The sequence below is a fragment of the Columba livia genome, chromosome 2 (genome assembly GCF_036013475.1).
Source record: "Columba livia isolate bColLiv1 breed racing homer chromosome 2, bColLiv1.pat.W.v2, whole genome shotgun sequence".
Taxonomy (NCBI): domain Eukaryota; kingdom Metazoa; phylum Chordata; class Aves; order Columbiformes; family Columbidae; genus Columba; species Columba livia.
The window spans coordinates 8,545,415-8,568,439 of NC_088603.1; the positions used below are offsets into that span (position 1 = coordinate 8,545,415).

The 23,025-nt window shown below is 41.1% G+C and overlaps 1 protein-coding gene across 1 annotated transcript in view; it reads left to right on the plus strand.

Moving 5' to 3' along the window:
* Positions 1-9,099: 9,099 nt before the first annotated feature.
* The window catches only part of DPP6 (dipeptidyl peptidase like 6), a 558,611-nt gene continuing 544,685 nt past the window's right edge, over positions 9,100-23,025 (plus strand). The window contains exon 1 of the mRNA XM_065050444.1: positions 9,100-9,371. Coding sequence (XP_064906516.1) covers positions 9,312-9,371 — 60 coding nt within the window. The 5' untranslated portion in view covers positions 9,100-9,311. The remainder of the gene's footprint in view (positions 9,372-23,025) is intronic.

Consider the following 23,025-nt stretch of genomic DNA (forward strand, 5'->3'; position numbering starts at 1 on the left):
TATAATGTGTATTTTCAGGTTTTGTGCTATAAGGGTACTTTCAGCTGTAATAGTGTTTGTAGATGTCTGAAGCCCATTGGCAGTAGGTTTTACAGAAACTATTAACTTTAAGTTAATTGGGGGATGCCTGAAAGTGCTGCCTCATTGTGTGGACAGAAGGGTTGACATAAGGGACAGTTTAAGGGCTTATTGCAGCCTCAGGTTGTTGGAGGGCCATAGACCTGACCCAACCACCAGGTCCTTCCCTGAAGGGGGTTAGATGTCCTGTGCTATCTCTCTGCCCACAGGTGGGAAGCACTGGCATGAGATAGGGATTGCAGCTGAAGGACCGAGGAAGGGATGGACCTAGGTAGATGGTCAGGCTGCATGAGTATGAAGGACAGTCCCTGAAGATTATATGAAGCAGAATGTGCTCAGAACCACATTTAATCTAAGTTCACACTGTAATTAATATGCAGCTAAACCCAGGCTTCAGTAGGAAAATACAGACCATAAGATACACAAGGGTGTTTTGTTCAGTGGATGAACAGCTAAACCTTGATACCACAAGATGTGTTTGAACTCTTTTGAGGCCAGCCCTGAAAATTTGGAGCTGCAGAAGATCTTGTGAGAAATGAACCATATAATGCAAGAAGATTTTGGCTGGTGTGAAACTTGGCCCATCTCCAACTGCCTTACAGAGTCTGCCTTAAAGCTCGAATTCATCACCGCAATACAGGGCAGGTGCTGCGGTCCTGTCTGTGAGGATGTCCTTATTCCATTTTCTGCTCCACGATCCCACCTTCTTGCACAGTAGAGCCATGCATCCTCTTCTGACTGCTTATTTCTTGTGTAGGAGATAAGCAAAACTTGCCCCAAAGCATGTATTCAAAGCTAAATCCTGCCCTCTGGTGCACTGCTCTTGAAGGGGGAAGAACTTGATTAAACTCTATCTTTCTGTACAAAGTTTTTGTACCTAATTTACTCCCAATTTGACTGTCCATCATGTTGCAGTAGTCATTGCTACTCTTCTGCAGATGGACTTGTTTTGCAAAGCAGAATGTTGGTATTAGGGAAGTCTGTGGTTTTTCAATTATGGTTGCCAGTGTGTACGTCTGTTGTTGAGTTACTCCTATGTTTGGGTTTTTGCTGTGTTTCTTTTTAAAGTCTCAGTGGTAGGCAATAACTTCTCTTGTTGCTGCTTTACAGACTGTGTGTATCTTCTGATACACACACTGTATACTGTATCTTCTGATAATTATAAGAAAAATTATGCCCGAAACTAATGATACTTATAAAATGCTTAAGAAACAGTAGATGGAAGATAGGGTGGATTCCTGGGCAATTACTCCAAACATTATATGTTAGTTCAATAATTTCGGTGCTGTGTACCTTCATGTGCCTGCTACAGTTATCTCTAGAAATATATTTTGTGGCTCTTTGATTTCTTCAGAGTTTATAGTGGCCATGCTGAGAACAGGACCCTAACTGAGTCACAGCCCAAGGCTAAATCCATTGAGTTGGGTTGTTTCACAGTGTTGAAATAAGGTGTAATGGATATTCCACCCCAGCTTGCCTCTCATCAGCCACAGCTCTTCCAAGATGACCTGATCAACCCTCAGTCACCGAAAAAAAGCTACCACAGAAAGCGAATACAGATTAAATGCTTCTGTGTAATTCTCTCTAGCTAATGTCAGCATCACCAGCTTATTTGTGTTTCTGTACACATGACTGTAGTTTTCAGATGCTGGAGTTTAAATTACTTCAACTTCTAGTTGTTTTGTTTTTCCATGTAAAAGTTAGAGTTTTGAACAGTGTGTTGGAAGACAACAGGTAGTCTTTACATGGATCTAACAGAGGGGTTTTGACATAGACTAGCAGATGGGCAAACCTACATGTATTATATTGTATTATGTTGCTAATCCTCTAATTTGATTTCCATCATGAGCTGACCAAATAAACAGTTAAAAATGCAACTCAGAATTCAGAAGCTGCTATTTGGTTTCTTCAGGAGCTTAAAAAATGCAAGTCTTCTTAAAAGCATCTGATTTTAGGGAGTGAAAGCTCACGGCTCAGCACTTTGTGAAAACGAGGAAGGTCTTTCAGGCTGTTTGTCCAATAATTGAAGCATTCAGAATAACTTGTCTGGTTTCAAGAATCTTGGCTTAAAACATCTTTTTGCTACTCCTTTTCCATCTAAGTAAATGCTTTAGTTGCCTCAGGGATACGGCGTATCTGTGTTGTGCATCCTTCATGCTAAAAAGTAGTTCACACAGAATGAAAACTAAATCTAAGGCTGCTTGGGAATTTTCCATCAAAAACTGACCACTGAAAAATACCGTGCTTTTGACTCAATATGGGCAGCGTGGATTTCCTCACCTCCTCAAAGAAAGGGATGGGGTAAGACTTTAGGAGATGGGGGAAAACTAATATTTTTTTTCTGGAAAGTTTTAATGTTCTAATTTGAAAAAATAATATGTATAATATACACATAATATAAATACATTATTGATATAAGTATTTATTATTATATAATTTCTAATTGGTGGATCCAAGTCTTCTTATCTTTCTGTATCTTTCTGTTCAGGATCCAAAAAGGGACTGCAGAGGCATGCTGGGTTTCCTGCTGCTTCTCCAAAAGACAATTTTTTCATGACATGTCAGATGTGTCAGATGAAGAGCAACTGAGAATTCCAGTGGACTTGAATTACTCCTTCTGTGAGGTACTCGGCAACAATCTTTCCAATTACTTTTAATTTTTTTCTGGACATATTATGGATTTTGAATTTTTAATTAAAAAAAAAAAACACCAAAACTTTATTTCTTTTTCTGTTTTTATGTTTCTCTTTCAAAAATCTTCCTTTCTAAGCAAAAAATCTCCCGTCATTTTGCTCTTAGAAGAACTTTATCTAAAGAAGTATTTAGCTAAAGCTTTTTTTCCTTTTTTTTTTTCTTTTTAAATTTTGTATGGGTTTTGTAGACTGTTTGACAGCTATCAAAAGTGATCTGACCTTTCAAAACATCTAAGTGGTGACCAGTGCAAGGGTCAGCAATGCTTTTTGAACATGTCACCCAACCCGTGCATGGCCAAAATGTTGCACCATCTTGTGGTCAGCAGGATTATCGCACCAATGCACAAATCCCTCTCATCTATTTGAAGAAAGAAATACTGGAGCTTTAGCTGGATAGGTACATTTCATTTTCAGTACAGGTAGACGAATCTTTTATCTGCTTCAAATAGCTTCCTTCTTCTGCAAAGGTGAGATTTGAATAAAATTGTTTCTCATTGATTTATTAAATTAAAAGGCCTCATGTAGCCTTAATCTAGCCTCAAGAACATCTGATGGCAGGGTTTATCAGAAGATTTTTCTTATGTTTATAATCTGTATAAATTATGCAGTATTTTTGTAACATGTCATATATCGTTATATGATTTAATATCCCATATATATTCTGTGCCTGAAAGTAATGTGAAGATATGTCTTTGAAAGACCATTAAGTATAAATAAATTAGAATGAGAGCTATAGCGGTACTGATGAATAATATTCCTCAGTAAGGAGACCTTGTAGACTAAATGGGATGAGTAAGTTATTACTTAATAATGCCACACTTAAAACATTCCTAATAGTCAGGGCATCCACCTGGGAGTGTGCATGCATCTGGCCAAAGCAATGCTTACCCAGCAACTGCGTAACATAAAATACAAAGCAGTTCCAGAAGCAAGCACAAACCCCAGAAATTCTAAGAAAAAGCTTTTATCACTAGTCTGTAGATGAGGTTAATCCTAGACATGCTCTCTAGCTTTATAAAACCTGATTTCTTTGCTAGGCAGGTTCATAGCTTTCAAGGGATGCAAGCTAAATGCCTCATCTGGGGCATCCTGGGCATCCCTGGTGCCCAGTGAATTTAGGAGCCTGTGGGACATATAAAACACAAAAGCGATGTTGGCTATTTTCTACCTACCTTGGGTGTTTCACTTCCATTTAAGTCCTTTACCAAATCTAGTCCATTGTCTGTGCTCCAAGGGTCTAAAAGCAGCTGCTTGGCTGACCTGCAGCTGGAAGAAAATGTGGATGATCCAAAGGACTCAGTGAATCAGCAGCTGAGCCAAAAGCAAAGCTTGGATCCTAGATCCCACACTGGTACTCAAGTGTTTGAGCTACTAGTTCCTCCTGAACTATGATGGTGAGGTAAGTAGGTAGAGAAAGGCAAGGGCATTGTTGTGGGCATGCAGAGTGGTTCAGCATCTGTGAAATTAACTGCTGCTTTTTAAGCTCCCTTTTGCCATTATGTCTTGGGAAAACAGCAGGCCAAATAAAAGAGGAGTTGGAAAATGTAACTGAGGAGACAGGTCACGCTTGGCCAAGGTGAGAGATATTGTGAGCATACCAGGAGGAGAATGGTAGCAGAAAAGTGTGGACTTTTTTGGCTTTTGCACACTTTTCAGATTCTCACTTGATCAACTTCTTTCAGCATTGCAGCCTGCAGGGAACTGCAGAGATGCTGTGAGCTCACACTAAACGCACTCGCTTCAGTACTGAAATTTGTCCTTTTTGCGGGGAGGATATTGGACCGAGCTGGGACCTTGGGGATTCACCCTAAGTTACAAGCAGCAGGTCCAGGTTCTGTTAGAGTCTGCTGAGCAGAGATTCTTCTTCATGATTAAGTTTTAGGGGGACTTAGAATGCCTCTTTTTTCCCTGCCTGTTCACAAAGCCTGGAAGTCCACAGAGACAGCTCTGTTCTGAGGAGGCTTACTATTCACATTGGTGTTTTTCTACACTGGCATTTTCCCCCATCATTACGCTAGCAGTGATTAACCTCCACTGCTGGTAGCAATAAAAGGAAAGTGAGGATGGTGACTGGATTTTTGCAATTTCACTGCAGAGCCACTGAACATAGTGTGGACAGAACAGGTCCAAGTGCTGCTGAGGTTATTCCTGCTTTCCAGCATTTTGCTGGGTCCAGATCGGTGGTCCCAGAAGAACAGCTGCATGAGGAGATGCTCAGTTTTGTCTGTAGGTAACATTTTTCGATAGGCTTAGAGACCTTTGTGTGTATTAGAGAGTTTTTACCTATATTGCTGTAATAGGGACTAAAAGATACTGTGAACCTCTTCTGTGTTGCTGTCATGGGAAGAACTGTAACAATCAAACCAAACTCTGCATTAACCGTGTCCACTTGAGTGGATTCAAAAAGCTCAGTCAGGCTCCTGGCTATGACTAAATCATCTAATTATAGCCTTCCCATGCTGTGCTTTTTGCATTCGTTCTTGATCCATCATTGCATTGATTTTTAGAATTGTGTTCTTTAGCACTCCGTGGTCTCAATTTTCACATCCTCCTTGTCTCTTGTGCTCTCAGCTTCTCCATACTTGCTGCATGTTGACTTCTCATCTTTCTAAGTGTTTCTCTTAAACGAGGCTTTTAATCACATTTCTGAGGTGGAGATCAAGGTGAATCTTGATGATTTCAGCAACACTTCAACCTTTGTACAAGTGCAAGTTTGCACTAGACTTTCTGTGGCCCTGTACTGTGGCTTTTGACCTGTACAAAATAGATGTACTTTTCTGGTTAAGTCACAAGTCATGTCAAAAATTGCAGAGTGGTAACATACCAGACTGTCTCAGGCAGCTTTCTGCCAAAAATATTGGTGGAGGAAATCAGAAGTGTTGTATCTGTGAAAACCTGAAAACCCCTGGAGTTCACAGAGCAGTGATACCATGCCCTAGACAGCCCAAATTTAGATCAAAACAGGCTCCTGAGAAGAACTTAGAAAAAGGGGGAGATATTTCTAAAGTTCTTGTCTAAGTCTGAGCTGAAACTTGTAACTGGCTGAATTTAACAATGTTGGCAGTCCTGATGTTTTATCTTTTGGGTTTTGTGAGACTGGATGTTTCTCCAAAAGCCTCAAATTTTAGAGTCAAGACAAATATGTAAAGCTTTTGATTTTGTTTTTTATTTTCTCTCAATTTTCTAGAGTTCATCTGTGAAATAGGAATTTGAATAAATCAAATAAGCACTCAACACATTATAAAAAATTTTGGACATCATTTTGGATTCAAAATTTTGTTTTGTTTTTAAATTTGATGTCATGGCTGCATGAATTTCCTTGCATCCATTTTGCATAGTTTTAGCTCAGCTCCAAAGACAGATTAGCTCTCTTACTAAATGTTCCCAAAAAAGTATGACTGAGATTCCTTTTTAATACTCTTCTCAGCTGAGCTTATGTATAATCCTTTTCAAAGTGTAAAATGCCAAGGGATGTTTATATGCTACAGCTTATATGACAGTATATTGTTGTTCCTTTACACTTCACTGAACAGTCTACGAATACTAATCTATAAATCACTCACTTTTCTCACAGGCACTTGAAAACTTTGTGCTGTTTGTGGCATCGTCTGCTCTTTTCTAGACATATAAAACACTTAAATTTAAAGAACAACAGACTGTAATGATTTCACATTTGTTTTTCTGCAGTATTTAAGGGCCCTCACTGAAAAAGGGGCCAGATTGTGCTAGACCCTGTAGGCTGTGTGGGTACATCCTGCCTTAGGGAAGTTGTAAGTGGATGGGCAGAGGTGGGATCTTCCCTGCTGCAGGAGGGACAATGAAGGGCAAAGGACAACAGTTGTGGGTTCTCCCGCGGGATCATGTAGAGATGCTTGGGCAGAGTTTGGAATTGAGTCAGTTCCTCCTGAATTTCAAACGCTGCACTTCCACCATGCATTGAGCACTACCCTTTCAAGGGCTAGAAAACATCAACATGCTTATTCATACTTTTGAGAGCAAAACCTTTCTCCTGTGAACTCTAGCCACTATCCCAGTTGGAAGATGCCCTTTCCTACATAGAAGGGAGGACCAATGCCATCAGGTTTGTCGTGGTTTCAGGGGAGAATGGAGATTCTCATGAGTGTGGCAGGCATTAAATGGAAAAATGAAAAGAAGCAAGAGACTTTCCCTGGCTCTTTCTTGTCAGGGCATAAGATAAAATGTGCCCAGCAGTGAAAATGGACGCCCTGCCTGCTCTAATACACTGGCTGCAGAATGCAGAGGAGGTTGCTCCTTGGAAAAGGTAGTGGAGTACTGTCTTTCATATCCTGCTTTGCTTCAGGACAAAACTGTGATAGACCAGCATGCAGCAACACTCCCATTATCAGTCTGTGCAATGTGAAGAGTTTGTTGTGCAAGAAAGAATGTGTAGGCAGGAGTAAATTTCTTCTTTTCTTTCCCTGAAGAATTTGCCGTAAGAGATGGGACAAGAGTACAGATTTTCCATCTGCTCCATGTAATTGCCAGAAGGGTTTGCCATGGATCTTACATCTCTTTGGGCAGCTCTGCCTACCTACATCTCTTTTTTTTTTTTGAAAGAGAATATAATGTAACCAGGGCCCACGTAACACAAAGTCTATAACTGGATTTATTGGCGGACATTTTGTTTGGGAAGATATGAAAACCAAACCACTGAATGGAGCAGTTGGAACAGTAAACTTAAATCTAACTCAGTACAAAAAAAGTAAAAACCACCAGAGGGCTGTAGCAGGGAATAATATTAACATACTATTTGGGGCTGAGCAGGCTTGATACCTCAGCCAGGGTCCCAGCACCCACTGGTCATGGAGGTTGGTGGGACACTTGTCCCTGAAGCAGACTTACTGGCAACACTTCTGAGTTAAATGCTTTGTTTTAGTAAAGCAAGAGGAGCAGACACTGCAAGATTAAGGAGCAGAGCATGGTCATTACAACATGAGAGCTCCTTGGAGAGGAAGGACTGACCCTGAAAAGATGGTTTCTTCCTGGAGAAACCTGTTTCTCCTATCAAACTAGTCATTAGATGTCTGCTCTTAAAATCAGAGTGCTCTGCTGACAGGGAGGGGTGTTTGACAACACACCTCTCTCCTGCCTCAGAGCTGAAAAGCCAGTGGCTATAACAGAGTTCACCATTTAACTACACTTTCTTCTGCTATCTGGCATCATGGTGGTCTCTCCAAATCTCTTCTAGCCACAGGGCTGGAGGATACAGCCAATTAAGCACATGATAAAATGTGTACCCTTCAGAAATGAAAGAGCTGGGATTCTCCAAAGCAGTGTTGGCTCTGGTGCATGATGAGCAACCAGAGCATTTCTGTTCTTCTGGAGGCAGTGCTGTATGGACTTGCTAACCTGAAAAAAATAGCAGCACCCATAAGGGGCTTTATATTCTTAATTATTTATTTAAAGGTTTTAAAGTATGCTCTAGAAACATAACAACAATACCTGAAATAATCTATTCTGATTGATTGACCGCTAAGAAAAACAAACCCCACCAACCACCACCAAAAAAACAACTACAAAAACCCAAACCAAAACCTATTTGATAAGAGTATGATAAGTATGGGTGCTTTTAGTCTTGGCTATCAAAGACCTTACTCAGACATAAGGTGGGTTGTGGTGTGCTTTTTTTTTTCTCTAGGAACTGAATTTCACAAAGGTTTTGTTGTAAGAAAAGAGCAGGCAGAATCTGGCCTCATGGGCTGAAGTGAAGAAATGGAAAAGGGATAAGAGAAAATATCTGGATAATGACTCACGACATGGATTTGTTTGCTTGCTTGTATTTTTTTTGTATTTTTACTTAGACACCATTTTTTACCAGCAAAGCAGAGCTGGTTGTGCAGCCTTTCTTTTTCCAAAACAAAAGCCCTGAACTCCAGCACACCTGCAACAGGAATTATGAGAAAAAGTAAGACCCAAATCCTGCAGCTCAGTAGTCAGTAAACACCTGCCAATCAAAACACAACCAAACATTTATTTCACTGGAAACAGCTGGAATAACTATCCCAAGCACCAGAGGGTCAAAAAACAACCCTGGTGGAAACCGTGACAGCTTTTCCACGCAATTTCCCACAAATAAACAAAATAATGCCAAAGAAGTAAGAGCTCCCCGGGCTCGCTGCGGCGGTCGGGGAGTCGGGGGCGAGGCCGAGCCGGGCTGCGGGGCCGCCGCGGCGTGGGACAGCGCGGAGCAGCGCGCACCGTGCGCCCGGAGCGAGGCGTGCGGAGCCGGGCCAGCCCTCCCCGCTGCCGCGGCGGCCCCGGAGGGCGGGGGCGGGCAGAACCGGGCTCGCCTCGCCTCTGCTTTGGAGGGCGGGGGAGGAAAAGCGGTGCCGGGGACTGTGTGTGTGGGGGTGTCTCGGGTTTTGTTTTGGAGCCGGGAAGCCCGGAGCGCCGCCAGCGCGCAGAGCCCGGCGGTCGGGGGCAGAGTCCCGGTGCGGGGCCAGCCAGCCCGCCCGCTCCTTCCTTCCGCGCCTCCGCAGGTGCGGAGCCCAACTTTCCTGCCCTCCCGCCGGCCTCAGCATGAACCAGACGGCCGGGGTGAGCAACAACGTCCGCTGCTCCAGCGGCAAGGGGCCCAAGGTAAGTGCGGCCGCGGGGGCTCCGCGGGGCGCGCAGCCGGTGTAAACGGGGCTCGGTGGGGTGCGCAGACCGGCTTCCCCCTCCTCTGCTCCCTGTCCCTAAACCCGTAGCCAAGTGCATCCATCCCTTCCCGGGCAGCAACCCCTTGCGCTCCCCGCTTAGCCCATCACTTGGTGAAGTTCAGCATCCCTCCCTGGCTCCCCGCCGACAACCCTGTTTTGGGTTGTGGAGCCTCCTCCTTGCAGCGGTACTCGGGGCAGACGGGTATTGCTCCTCGCACAGAGGGGAGCACGGTCAGGCTGCAGCTCGGGGAGGTGTTGAACCGGGTGCCCAATGACTGAGGATGCTGCGGCCTCACAGTCCTAAGTGTTGGAACCGTCCGAACTCGTGCTCCTGCTTCAAACGGGTTAAAATGATTTGAAGGTAAAGGCTTGTGCTGATGTGTAATGTGGGATAAGGTATATCTGTATCTGCTGCTTTTGCTTCTTGCCACGGGGTGTTTGCATAGTCAGCATTAAAAAAAAATAACTGGGATATAAAACACCTTCTCGTGCACTCTGCTGAATTCAACAGAAATGTAATTGGGTGTCTGCACCTGATCCAGATAAAATTTAAATTAACCTTTTTATTTTTGAGTAATGAACATGGTCCTTGCATTTTTCTTTTACAACACCGATACACTGCAGTATAAACTATAGTTGGGTAGATGTATGTGTCCTCTTGTAACCAGTTCCGTTGATGTTCCTTCTGCAACTCTTTGAAGTGTTTCTCAGTGTTCATATTTCCATTTTATCACGGATTCCCCCCACCCAAAGATTTCAAATGCTTTTTTGAGACTAGCATTTTAGAAAGAGACATGATTCCCTATTAGCTAATGGGATGCTCCTTAAAGAAATGCAAAATTTACCTTTCACCAGAAATGGTACTCTATTAACTTCTTTTTTATTTCACCTCTTAATATTGGCTTCAAGTTCCATCTTCTAGACTTGATGTTGTGGTGGTGTTTGAAATGCTGGTGCTGCTGCTCACCTGGTTGGGTACTTCATGTCTAGTCACTGCACACCTGATTCTACAAACTCTTAGGCACACAGATTTACCTTAGAACTTTTTGTGAAGTGAATAGTTATTATTCCATTTCTCTTATGATGGCTTTAGGATTAAACGCACTAATCATAAGGCTATGTGAGTATTGAAAGATGCAACATGACGATGGATGTGGAAGTACACAAACAGATTAGATGAGTCTGCTGAAATTATTTATTTAGTTCCATGACTAATCATATATTTGAAGTTAAAACCATGCATAAGCTCTTTACATAATCTGAAGGCCTTAAATTAAAGGTTCGCTGTGGATCTTGCCTGTAATTTCAACACTGGGCCTCCTTTCTTTGCACTTTCTGGTTTTCTTTGAGTTTTGGGTTGAACACCTAATGTAATTGCATAGCAGTAATAATTTATTCTATCAAGCTCCTGACCCGACACTTTAATGGAAAAGGAAGAGATGGGGCTCAAATGCTTATATTCTTAGCACATGATAACTTATATGTTTTATTTGTCTTGAAGGCATCTTAATCTTATTTTCAAATGCTGTAGTATATGGATATTTCTTCTATTGGAAATAATTTTTTTTTTCAAGACTGAAGATTGACACGATTGGTGGTTTCAGGCTTTTAATTAAAACAAAGATGCATGACTGATTCTGTTGCAAGGAAACCTTGCAGTGTTGGGAAATGAGAGTGTCTCAAACAGGGCTGAAAAAGGCAAATAACTGACCTGCAAGAGGTCTGTTATGGAGTGGACCAGAGGCAGAATAGCAAAGTTTTTTTGTAACACTGACTTATAAAGCATACATATGATTGTGAGATGCTTTATATTTGTGGGTTTTTTTCGGCTGTAGCTATATCACAGGCTGTCCTTTACCTGTCCCAGGCTGTGTAAAGATTGGGAGGGAACAGAAGAAAGTAAGGAGAAGTTTGTGGTGGTAAAGAGGCAGCCATAGAAGTGAGGGTTGGTGTGTTCGCAGGAAGGAGTGGGCTAGGCAAATAACACAGGGAAAAAAACCATCATAAATCACGGTTGTTTCCACTGCTCATAAAACAACTTTTTGTGTGTGTGATTGTGTGTGTGTTTGTTTTGTTTTATTTTGTTGGTTTGCTTGTTGTTGTGGTTGTTGTTTTTCTCTAAAAGGATAAGTCATCAGATCATGTCAACTCAAAGAGCTGCAAATGCCAACTCACTGTGTAAGGTCACTCTTCTTCCTGGCTTTGCTCTGAGTTTTCCTCTTGCTAGGTAATGTGCACTTAGGCTTCAACTTTTCTTCTTGTGATTTACAGCTTTGCGGTTGTGATGAGCAGTGACATTAACATTTTAAAGAGAGGGATACTATTAAAGGCCTCAAGTAGATAGCTTGATTGCAATTCCAAACTCTAGTAACACATGCCCACTAAAACGTATATTTTTTTATATTTCTATGTAACACTTTTTAGCTGTTTCTAAACCAAGATCTTAGTTCTGAGCCACTTGTTATTGCTGTTGAAAGACTGATTTATTGGCTAAAGAGAACTATTTTTGAGAAATAGTTTGTGTACATACAGCTTCTAATGCTCTTTTTTCCTGCCTGTGACTAATCCCATTGCTTTTCCCAAGAGATTGTGGGACGAAGACGGGAGGATTCACCCCAATGTTGTAATGAAAAGCTTAATTGTAGGAATATTTCTGATGTCTTGGGGTGGTGAGCCCTACAGCCACTGAGAACCTGTACAGAACCAACCACCTCTTGTGTGGCCTGGGAGCAGGCTTTGAGTCTGATTATGAAGGTGCACATTACTGGAAAAATGCTTCAGTTATTCTGATCCTGGCATAAGAATTTGGGGTTCAGTTCCCAGCTGTCACATTTTGACAGATTTCTTGAAGGAATTGATGAGGGCTGACTCCATATGGGGACTCAGACATTTCAACACTGTGTGTTGTAGCTTCTTGCTTTTGGCTTTTATTCAGCAGTCCAGAGTCCCATGCCAACTGATAGAAGGTACTGAAATTGTGTCTTAAATTTAATTTCTTTTCTTAGATTAGTACCAAGGAAGATGCTGTGACAAGGCACTTTATTTCGTGGTGGCACTACCAATTTCATCTATGTTGAAGGAGAAAAATCTACAGAAAACATTTGGAGTAATTTCTTTCTTTAGAAACAACTTAATTTGGGGTCCTCCATCTGGGTACATTGAACAAAGAGTTATCCCATGAAGCAAGATTCATGGATCTGGTGTTATTCTAAGTGTTGATGAGGACGTGGAGACCCACCCAGCTCCCATCCTTCAACAGACTGTTGTATCTAGCAGGAGACAGGCTGTCCTACAACAGGAGCCCTCCTGTGTCTCCTCTTGGAGAGGGGCCAGTACAGGGCACAGGGCTGTTCTCTGGAGTGGGGAAATGGAAAGCCACAGTGTCTTCTGGGGAGAGGAAGATGCACTGTCTCTTTATTTTATATGAAAACTCATTTAGCTCAACCATTGGCTGACACACACAGTCTGGAGGGTAAGGTTTAAACCCTCAGCTTTGAACGGCAGCCTCAGCTGTACATTAGTGCATCGTGGTTGGCACAATGCTGCTGCTGATTCAGTCTCTTTTGACTTCTCTCTGACCATATTTTTGAATGACTGTAGCTGATGCAGCTGTTCTGTGTGGAGCTGAGTCTCACACATGGTCGGTGTATAGCTTCTGGGTCAGGTCTCCTAACTCTGAGGCCCTTGGTGCTGTGGGACAGGTCTAGTCCTGGGACCAGACTCTTTTCAGTGGTGCCCAACGATAAGGTGAGGGGCAACAGGCACAGATTGAAGCAGAGGATGTTCCATATGAATATGAGAAGACACTACTTTGAGGGTGGCAGAGCCTGGACCAGGCTCCCCAGAGAGGTTGTGGAGTCTCCTCCTCTGGAGACTTTCAAACCCGCCTGGACACATTCCTGTGTGATCTGCTCTGGTGAACCTGCTTTAGCAGGTGGGTTGGACTAGATAATCTCCAGAGGTCCCTTCCAACCCCAAATATTCTGTGATTCTGTGAGATGTCAGTACAGCTCATTTTACATACATATGCAGCTTGCGGCCCCAGCAGCACATCAGTGATGACTACCTAAATAGCTTATATCTGTTTTGAGGCTAATAAAGTCATTTTGCTACCTAAATTACACTGGTGTTTTGTTAGACATTTAAATCTTTTTGTGCATCTAGGCTTTAACCTCTTCCTGATTCTGGTCCTGATGTAAGGGTAGTAGATAAGTGTTTTCCTGTCCCGACAGAAGTGGTGAGAGTTACTCAGGCTGTGCGATAAAATAAGTTAAAACTGAGCAAATGATGTGTTTCCATCGTGGGTTTCCTAGATATGGGTTACGGGACACGCTTCGGGCTATAACAGATACTAAGCAACCGCCCTTTCTCTCTTGACTTTAAGTACGTAAGCATCAAGAAAAGCTTGTTGAATCGAAGTCTTGAGATTAGGACATTTTCCTGAATAACTATAAGGTGATATTTAATCAGCAATAGTGAATGCTTGAGGATAACAGCAAATCTTTTGGACAGATTTTTTTTTCTTTTAAAGAAGGGACAATTGTACTCATTAGCAATATCAGTATGTAAGAAAGTGCGTGTGAAAACAACTCAATGAAGTAATTTCAAATCTTTGTTAAAGTAAAGTACACTCAATTAAGCTAAACTGCAAATACAGTTTTAGTTGTACCCTTGATTGCTCTCCCATTGTTTTGAAAAGAATAAAATTAACTTATAAGAAAAATAGATTGCTGATGTGGGGTGTTCCTACAGAACTGAATCTTTGCAGGGAGTTGCCCTGATGTAAAGGGGCGGTGCAACATTCATGAAGCTGTGGTCAACAGGTCAATAATGTCCTTTTACCAGGATATGAGTTTGTTTTTTGTAGTTATTCTTTAAACAGTTAATAAGATCTACACTGGGTGAATCCAATTTTCTTCTCTTTTACGTTAACTATTCCACTCGTGAACTCCACTGATTTCAGCTGAATTACTACTTATTTATATTGGTTTAATTGCAGAGAGATTCAATACCTCTAAAGTTATGGAAACAATAGAGCCACAGCATTTCTATCACTCTTGGATGCTGAAAGTGAAGATAAGGAAGCTATAGTAGCTACTTTGTGTTACTGTTGAAGCAGAAACAAGTTCAATTTTACTGGCACATTGCATTTTACTGTGTGTGGTAAAGTTACCATGTATGGGCACAGCTAAGCAGTATATTTTTGAGTTGTCCAATTTTAATAGTCCAGTGGGAACGCAAGGTTGACTTCCACACTTAATAGGTATTAAAGTAGGACTTGATGTAGCTGCCAGGGCTTTAAAACATGATCAGTCAGCTATCTTCAAAACTCAGCCTCCCTCAGAGCACAGTCCCTTAGAAATTACACTTCCATCTCAAAACATAAACCTTTCGGACTAGTCTAATACAGCCTTGTGTGAGAGCCCCAGCCCAGTCCTGCTAAATGATATAACCCCTGGGTGCTGAAAACCCATATAGACAGAAATGGCTTTGCCTTCAGAGTGTTGATGGTTTAAGTTGACAGTAAGAGACAAAAAGCTGGGAGAAGGGGAGAATTGCTCTAGTTTTTCCGGTAGCAAAGTAAGGTGCTGGGTGTAAACCACCAAACCTACCAAGCTTAATGGAATATTAGTGATCTCAAATTCTGTGAAAATTGCAGATGAGTTGGAGAGGGTAGACTGAAGTTGAGCTTCTGTGCCATGGAAAATGAAGGCAATACTAGCTATCAGCTGGCTTGTCAGCATGTGCTCATGACATCCTACCACCGTATCCTTCTCTGTGAAGTATGTTGTTCCTTGCCCAGTTTAGATGTCAGCAGGAAAAAGCCATGGACAAAGAAAGGGGAGAAAACCATAGACTTGGCTCCTCTGTCCATTTGGAAGCCAGGTGTTAGTTTGGCTCCTTATGGAGTGAGATTTTTTTTGCACGTGGGGTAGAAGTGTGTAGCGTTGATTTAACCCTTTCCCCTATATGAGCTTGTATAGATCCTCTATCTTCTTTGTTCTTTGTGGGGGATCTTTCACAAAGCTGCAAAGGCAAAACCTGACAAAACCAGGAATGGTGATCTCTAAATCAAGAAAAAATGCCAGGAGAGTAAAGGGGAAGTATTTGAAATGGAATTTTATCACATTATCTGTCAGTCTTATAAACTATAATTTTTCAGTTAACTTTATCTGGTACAGGTGCTGAATAAGAGAGAGAAGTTTAGTTTCTGCTGATGTAAATGGAAAGAAGATTTTAGAAATTTCTAAAACCTTAAGAAGCCTAGCCTTAAGGATTTTAGGAGTAATGGCTGTGGAAAGTTCTTGACCAGGTATTGTATTATTTCAGAGAGTGAAATCTGCATTCTCTATAATTCTACCTGTAAACCTGTTGTGTTTTGTCAGTTAATTCCAGCTGTGTTTCCTTGAGTGCTTCCTGGGACTATCCATCTGTCAGCTGTCCTGTGAAGTTCCCATTAACAGGAAATTTTGCAATGAGGTTGATGGTGGGTTCCAGACTAGAAATTTCAGTGAAAGGCTGAAATGCCCCTTTGAAGGATGGGAAAACAAAAGGAGATGTCCAGGCTGACTTTATAAATGCCCTGAATAATCAAAAAACCTCCTGGCAGCAGTCACGCTTTAATCCACTGCAAGGTGCACCCTGGGGAAGAGCAGATTCCTCTAGTCCTGATGTTGATGGAGCATCTTGTCTAGGGTATTTTGGGTGATGGGGAGCAAAAGGAGATGTTGATTTTGCACCATTGTGCAGCTGTGCACCAGCGAGGATTGCTTTGCCTACAACAGCTGTTATTTTATGTTTCGAGGGTGTGCACGAGAAAAAGGCTGGAGAAGGATCATTCCCCCCAATAAATATTTGCTGGGAGCTTTATGATGGGGCTGAGTAGAGCTTGAAGGGTTTCCAGCAGTGCATGGGATTTTGTTCTCTGTATCTGTGGTGCCCTCGGTCATGGGGAGCCCTGAGCCATGAATCTGAATGAGCTCTGAGGATTGTCTACACCAGAGCCATGCTGCTCCCTGTTTATCTGTGGGTGCTGCTATCTGCTGCTGTTTTTCATCTTTAATGAGAGCTGAACACACCATAAAATTTTATTGGGTGTTTATGCTAACAAAATTAACTAACAGTTGCTGCTTTAAAAATGCAGCCGGAGCTCCAAGCACTATAACTGGAGTCTGCAGTGGCTTTTTAACTGGTGTCGGACAGAGCAAATGTGTGAGCGCCGATGTCATTTAACAGTAAACCATTTTCTATTAACTTTTGCTTGACCAGAACTGATTAATTGAAGTTTAAAAAAATGTGCTTACAATAAAATAATTTTTTAGGCATTAGATAGCTAGAAGCTCTGTCAAAATTGTGGGGTTAATTTATAATACGAAGACCAATAGGCTGATAATAAAAATAAATCAGCTTAGCCATTTCAATACCTTAATGATTAAGTCAAATAATAGGAAGATTTATTTTAGCATTTTGATTATTGTGTTTTCCAATAAAATAGACACAATATCATGCTGTGAATACTGTTTGGATCACTTGAGGCCAAGACTTCAAGAGGAGCACAAAGGACCTCTAGGCTATAGAAAAGAAGAAAAAGGGATTAACTTCAGACTCAGTTTCTTGTTCACTAGAGTTTATTTTGCTTGTTCCTGTATTACTACGGTTAAGTAAACATAGGAAAGTGACTTGCTTTCATTCATTAATGTTTTTAGTGCTTCTATTAATTTTATTCATTTTCATGCAGTTTTCCCATGCCTTGTCTGGAGAGAGTTTGATGTTTATGATCTTTGCATTATGCTAGGGATTTTTATATTGGTTTTAAAACAAAAGATCCAGATTGACATGCTAGGATTTATAATTATTTTAATTTTTTTTTTTTTTTTTAGATGAAATGATTTAATTATCAGTACTGATTTACCACATATTTACCTAGGCATATGCAGGGCTGATTTGCATTTCATAGAATGTCTTCAGTTGGAAGGAACCCACAAGAATCATGGAGTCCAACCTCTGTCCCTGCACAGGACAACCCCACAGTTCACACCATGTGTCTGAAGGCATTGTCTGGTCTCTCCTTGGATACTTCATGCTTGGGGACATGACATGGTGTTGCCTGAAATAAAGTTTGGCTAAAAGATTTGTGTTATCACTCAAGAGGAATGTCCTAATCCTGAATTAAACCCTGAGTTACACTGGGACACTGGCCAAGTGATTTAGGCTTTACATTTTCGTGTTATCACATTATCATATTTCCCATCTGAATTTTCAAGGCCAGACACTGCTGCCATCAAGAAAATGTTCTCCAATCTCCTCTTAACCTCCCAGTGTAAGCATGTTCTCGGGGTAGTTGCACCTCACCAAGACTGGGGCAAATGTTCTGCCCATGCTTTATTTTTTCTCTGTTGGTAAAAACAAGGATGAGCACTTTCCTTGCATGGTCTGTGAGCTCTTGGGTGGAGGATAGTAACTTGGTAACCCACCAAGCGCGGTTCCCATTCTTACCATTTGCCTTATGTTATTGTGCTTAAAATCTGAGAATTTAACATATTTTAGTGTCATTAAGAACATGTTCTCCTTTGGAATTAATAAGAAAATATGTAGGAGAGACAAAGATAGAAGAAGTTGCAGAAGTTGCAGTCTCTATGCTGTACCATATAAATCTTGTTGCAGGAGATGACCTCAGAGAGGAAAGTGTCCCCAAAGGGGTGAGTTGTGTTGCAAGCACAGAGCATGTGGAAGAGAAGAGGGGAGCACATCAGTATTTCAACATACTTGAGAGAACGGTTGTTAAAATTGTAGAAACCTCAGTTATTTATAAGAGAGCTTGTACAACAGCCCTAGGTGTCGTGCTTTCAAGTAGGCAGAGTGAAATATGCTGCAGCAAAGCCAAGGCTTGTCCTCAGTGAGAGCCCCAGGGAGAAGGTTGGAGGCTGACAAAGGTGGTGGGTGCTGGGTTCCTCTCAGCTCTGCTGGCAAGTTGAAAAGGGGCAGGACATCAACATTTTGAGGTCAGGTAACCTGCTTACATGCAGATGGCGTCTAAAATTGGAATGCTGGGAGGAGGCTGAATTACTGCAGACAGATGTGTGCTGCTGGTAATTTACTGCTACTCAGGGCAGGAGATACACCATATGCTTTTTGTGTGTGTGTGTATTAGCTTATGCTTCTAGGCTTTTGACTTTTCTTGGACTTCTCCCTCAGCCTCCCAACAACTTAGTGTTTGCGGATTTTTTTGTGCAGTTTTTTATTCAGATCAGATTTTGCTGGATAATGACCTCACACAAAGCCTTTACCACTGCTTTAACTCTCTTCTCCTAAGTAGAGGATCAGATAGTTTTTGATAAGTAAAAATCCAGGAAAGGTCCAGCAGCAGGAACTCACTTCAGTGTTATTTCTATCGAGGCACTCCATAGGAATGGTAGTTGCATATTGGGATTCGATTTAACAAGAGGCTTTCCAGCCTGAGAGCATAATACTGCTTCCTACATCAAAGAACTTCTACATTTTAAATTTGTTCATTGGTTTATGGTCATCCCTCGAACTAAAGATTTTATTCTTCACTTTATATTCTTACTGCTTAGCATTGATTTGTGTGTGTGATTCCATTGATTGCCGTGGGGCTTCTCTTATGCTGCTCGACATGAATCAGGGTTGTATCTGGCACCCACTGAAAACACAGTGTCATATATTTTCCTTTACATGCTGTGTTGCTGCACTGCTAGTCCACTTGTCTGACCACCCGTTGCACAATTAATCTGCTAGCAGAGAGGCCACCAAAGATTTTCAGTCACTTACTCCAAGTTTAGCCACTTGTAATTGTTACAGATGTCTTCTGCAGCAGGTCAGGACTATCCTTGAATTTCCCAGGTCCACCTCTCTGCACACTCTGTACCTTTGTAACTTCTCATTTGTGCCAACTTTAGTTACTTATCTTTATATTACTGAAGTTCTCTAAGGCTGCAGCTCTGTTAAAGAGCATATCTGCACCTTGCCTGTGTCTTTTGTCTTTTACTCCTTCATTTAGGGTTCATTCTTACTTCCTACCTGTACTGCTGCTTTTTTGTTTGTTTGTTTGTTTGTTTTTGGTTTTGTTTTGTTTTTAATGGCAGGGGAAGGCACTGAATGTACCACTTTACAAATAAGTTAATCTACTTCTAGTGAATAAAACCAACTAGTTTTTCCTTGTGTTAAGTAGCAAGGGAAATTTGCTTGTGTTTTTTTCTTAATCTGTGTGAATCGGTTGCACAAAAAGGGCATTTATGCGTAAAAAAGAAACTGCCTTGCTGGTTTATCCAACCTAGGGACACTGAAGGACTGATTCAGACTGAAATGCAAACATCTTCACGTGGGCCTCTTAAAAGGTAGTGATGGCTCTTGGTCACTGCAGCTTGTGCTTTTACAAAGGTATTTCAAGCTGCACCTATAATATCTAGCCATGTATGATCATAACGGAGGTGATGAAGGTATTAGCCAAGGACAGAAAGAAACTCTATGGACCCTCAAACTCTTTATTTGTGGCAGTAATTCAAGTGGAGAAGTGGAGTGGTGTTGTTTTTGGTTTTGTGTGGTTTGTTTGTTTGTTTTGTTTTGTTTTGTTTTTAACCCGTTTTCTTTGCAGACCAGTAGAAAACTTCAGTGCTTTTTTTATTACTTTAATGGAAAGCAATCAATGCTGTGCACCATCACAGTATTATGATAAAAATACCTCAGTTAAAACTGTCTTTCACAGCAAAATACTGTAAGTGACTTCCAATGGTTAGTTAGCCTTCCCAGGTGCTTTGCTGCTGTAACTTCATTATTTTTTACAGTACGTATTTTACTTTAGAGAAATACTGACTGGCAGCTGATATGGACTAGTTAAAAGAGAGGGAGATTTTTTTTTTTTTTTTTTTTTTTTTTTTTAAAGCACGGGGGGCATTCACATTTAACTTTCAGTAATGTCAGCAGAAGCAACATGCCTTAATCTCTTGTGTGCTGATGGAAGAATTGCCTCTAAAGCTTTTTCAGTGTAAAGCATTAAGATTACTGAAGAGCCCAGTAATGAAGAACTATGGTTCCTGGTGCTTAAAATTTTAGTCATTGTACAAAAATGGGGCCTCCAGCACTTTAAATTATGGTTTGTAGAGACATTACATCAAATGACTTATTCTTTCTTGAAAGCTCCTCTCTTACTTCCTCGTAAGCATTTGTTATTGTAGATTTGGATTTTGATACGGAGATCATCCAGAAGAAAAAAAAAAAATCAATATTTTATTCAATAGAAGCTGTCACATATACTCTCATGCTTTGGAAACAGAAATTGAAAAGAGTGAGGAGAAAGCTAGCAAATTACAATGTGGTCCTACTGCTGTTATTCCCAGACTTAGCAACTTAATTAAGATTTTAATGTCATTCGTATGAATGATGTCTGTAGCCAACTGAGAAATAGCTGTTCTTTGCAGAGACTGAATCACACAGATGCATCCAAGTACTAAAATAAGACGGTAAAATGTAGGTGTCATCAAAGCAAAATTATATATTTACATTCTGTTGTTTAAAAGGTCTACTGTCCCGTGAGTTGTTTGAAAGCCAGTATGCAAGATCTTGCCAGCAGCACCACAGGGTCCAAATGATGGTGTTTGCCAAAAAACGGATTGTTTTGATGAGTGGAGCATCACTGGAAAGGCACCTTCTTTCTGATGTGTGAACATGAACAAGTGTTCATTTCTCTTCACATTTTCTCTAGGTGTTCATGAATGTTGTAGCAGCACTCATGTGGTTTCCAAAGTTTCCAATTTCATTGAATAAAACAAAAAAGAAAAGCAAGAAAGCATCAAGTTTATATCCACTATTACTGCAGAGGCATTTTGTTAAAAGGTAAAGAAATGCAATAAAAATTATGCTGAGGTGTTGACTTAAGTCCTCAGAAAGACTGAAACTCTCTGCAGTAACTCAGTAATGACTGTAAGGTGATCCTTGAAGGATAGGACTCCATTTAAGGATTACAGCACCAACATTTAGGCATCTAATTTCTGTTGACATGTAACCTAGGGGCAAGATTTTGCTGTACTAGTGCTATGTGAGTTGTGCCAGGTTTCCTTTCAGCTGCTGTACCACAGGGATATAAATTTCCCGCAGGTCTTGTGTTGTGTCTGCCAGTGCCAGCAGCAACTCTTGGAGATGCTGGGTTGTCTCTAATGATTCTGGATATCTTCATTTAAGCAGTGAAATTGGACAGGCAATACCTAGGTTCCCATCATAGTCAATGGGACACAGCCAGTAGAGTCTAGAGAGTGATGCAGCTCACTGTGAGGTCGCTGTGGGCTGGCTGTTCCTTGACTTGCTTCTTCTATTCTATTTTTTGACTAGGCCCCTGTTGACTATAACAGGACTTTAGACACCTGGCACTCATATAAACATCTAATTGTGGGCATCCTAATCTCAATTCACATCTCTCTTGTAGTGTCAGCCTTGTCCACTGTGTCACTAGTTGTCAGTGTGGGTAAGAAGAGCTGGGAAGAGTTATGGTATTAAATTCTTAACTGCCATTTCCCAAGAGCCAGGACAATTCTTGTTGGTCAGGACAGATGAGTGAATACTAGAATGTAATCAGCATACCTGAGATTGATTTATCTCTAATAATACAAAGCACACCAGTCAGAGCTTGGGGAAAAATGACCAGTTTTATTTTCCTAAAATTCAGGTTTCAGAAAAACTTGGGTTATTCTGGTCCAAGTAATTGTGGCAGCAGACTTAGGTTGATGTCTGCCTTTCAATCTTTATGAATCCTTGGAGAGACCAGGAGAAAAAGAACGCTTACGTGAATTGGGAGATATCTGTTCTCTTTATTTTTAAAGGTTAGTCCACCCAAGCCAATCCTTTTGAAATGTGTGAATAAGGGTTGCAAAAATGCTGATATCAGTGCACAGAAGATTTATGAATCTCTGTGTAGGGCGGAAGGCAGATGTAGATAGAGCAGGCAAGGTTAAATCATGCTTTGCCTGTAATTGTGAGCGTGATATCAATGTCGGTGTCTTTGACTGCAAGGTCCTTTGGGAGCCCTTCAGGGCACGGTACAAACATTAGCTGGTCAGCTACTACTGAGGCCATGCCTTATTTCGTAAATGTTGTTCTAAATAAATTTAATCAATAAAGACCTTCTATTGAACAATACCCTGCTTACAGTTGATATGTTATATTTTGGCACGGCAGATTCCCCTCCCCCAACTGTTCTAAGAACGAAAGATGGGGTATTTACTGCAGTGTTCAAAATAATGGCCAAGGCTCATTTTCCACTCATTTAATATAGATTTCATGCCAGCTTGGTGACATTTCCCTCAGTCCTGTTGTCATAACCTCACTGGACTTAATCCAGCACATGGCTGATGGTAAAAAAAATCAGGCTGGGCCAGTATTGCTAACAGCTCTTGTTATATCAGCAGTCTTAGCATCCTGCCCTGATTCTTTCATGTTTAGGAAATCAATTCTAAATTATTTAGATCATTGAGATAAGCAAATGCTTGGAATGTGTTTTTGGGAAATATGGCTGGTTTTAGTCTACTTTTCTTGTAGGTAACTTTGACTTGTTATATTTAGGGTTCTTCTATTTGGTTATTCCT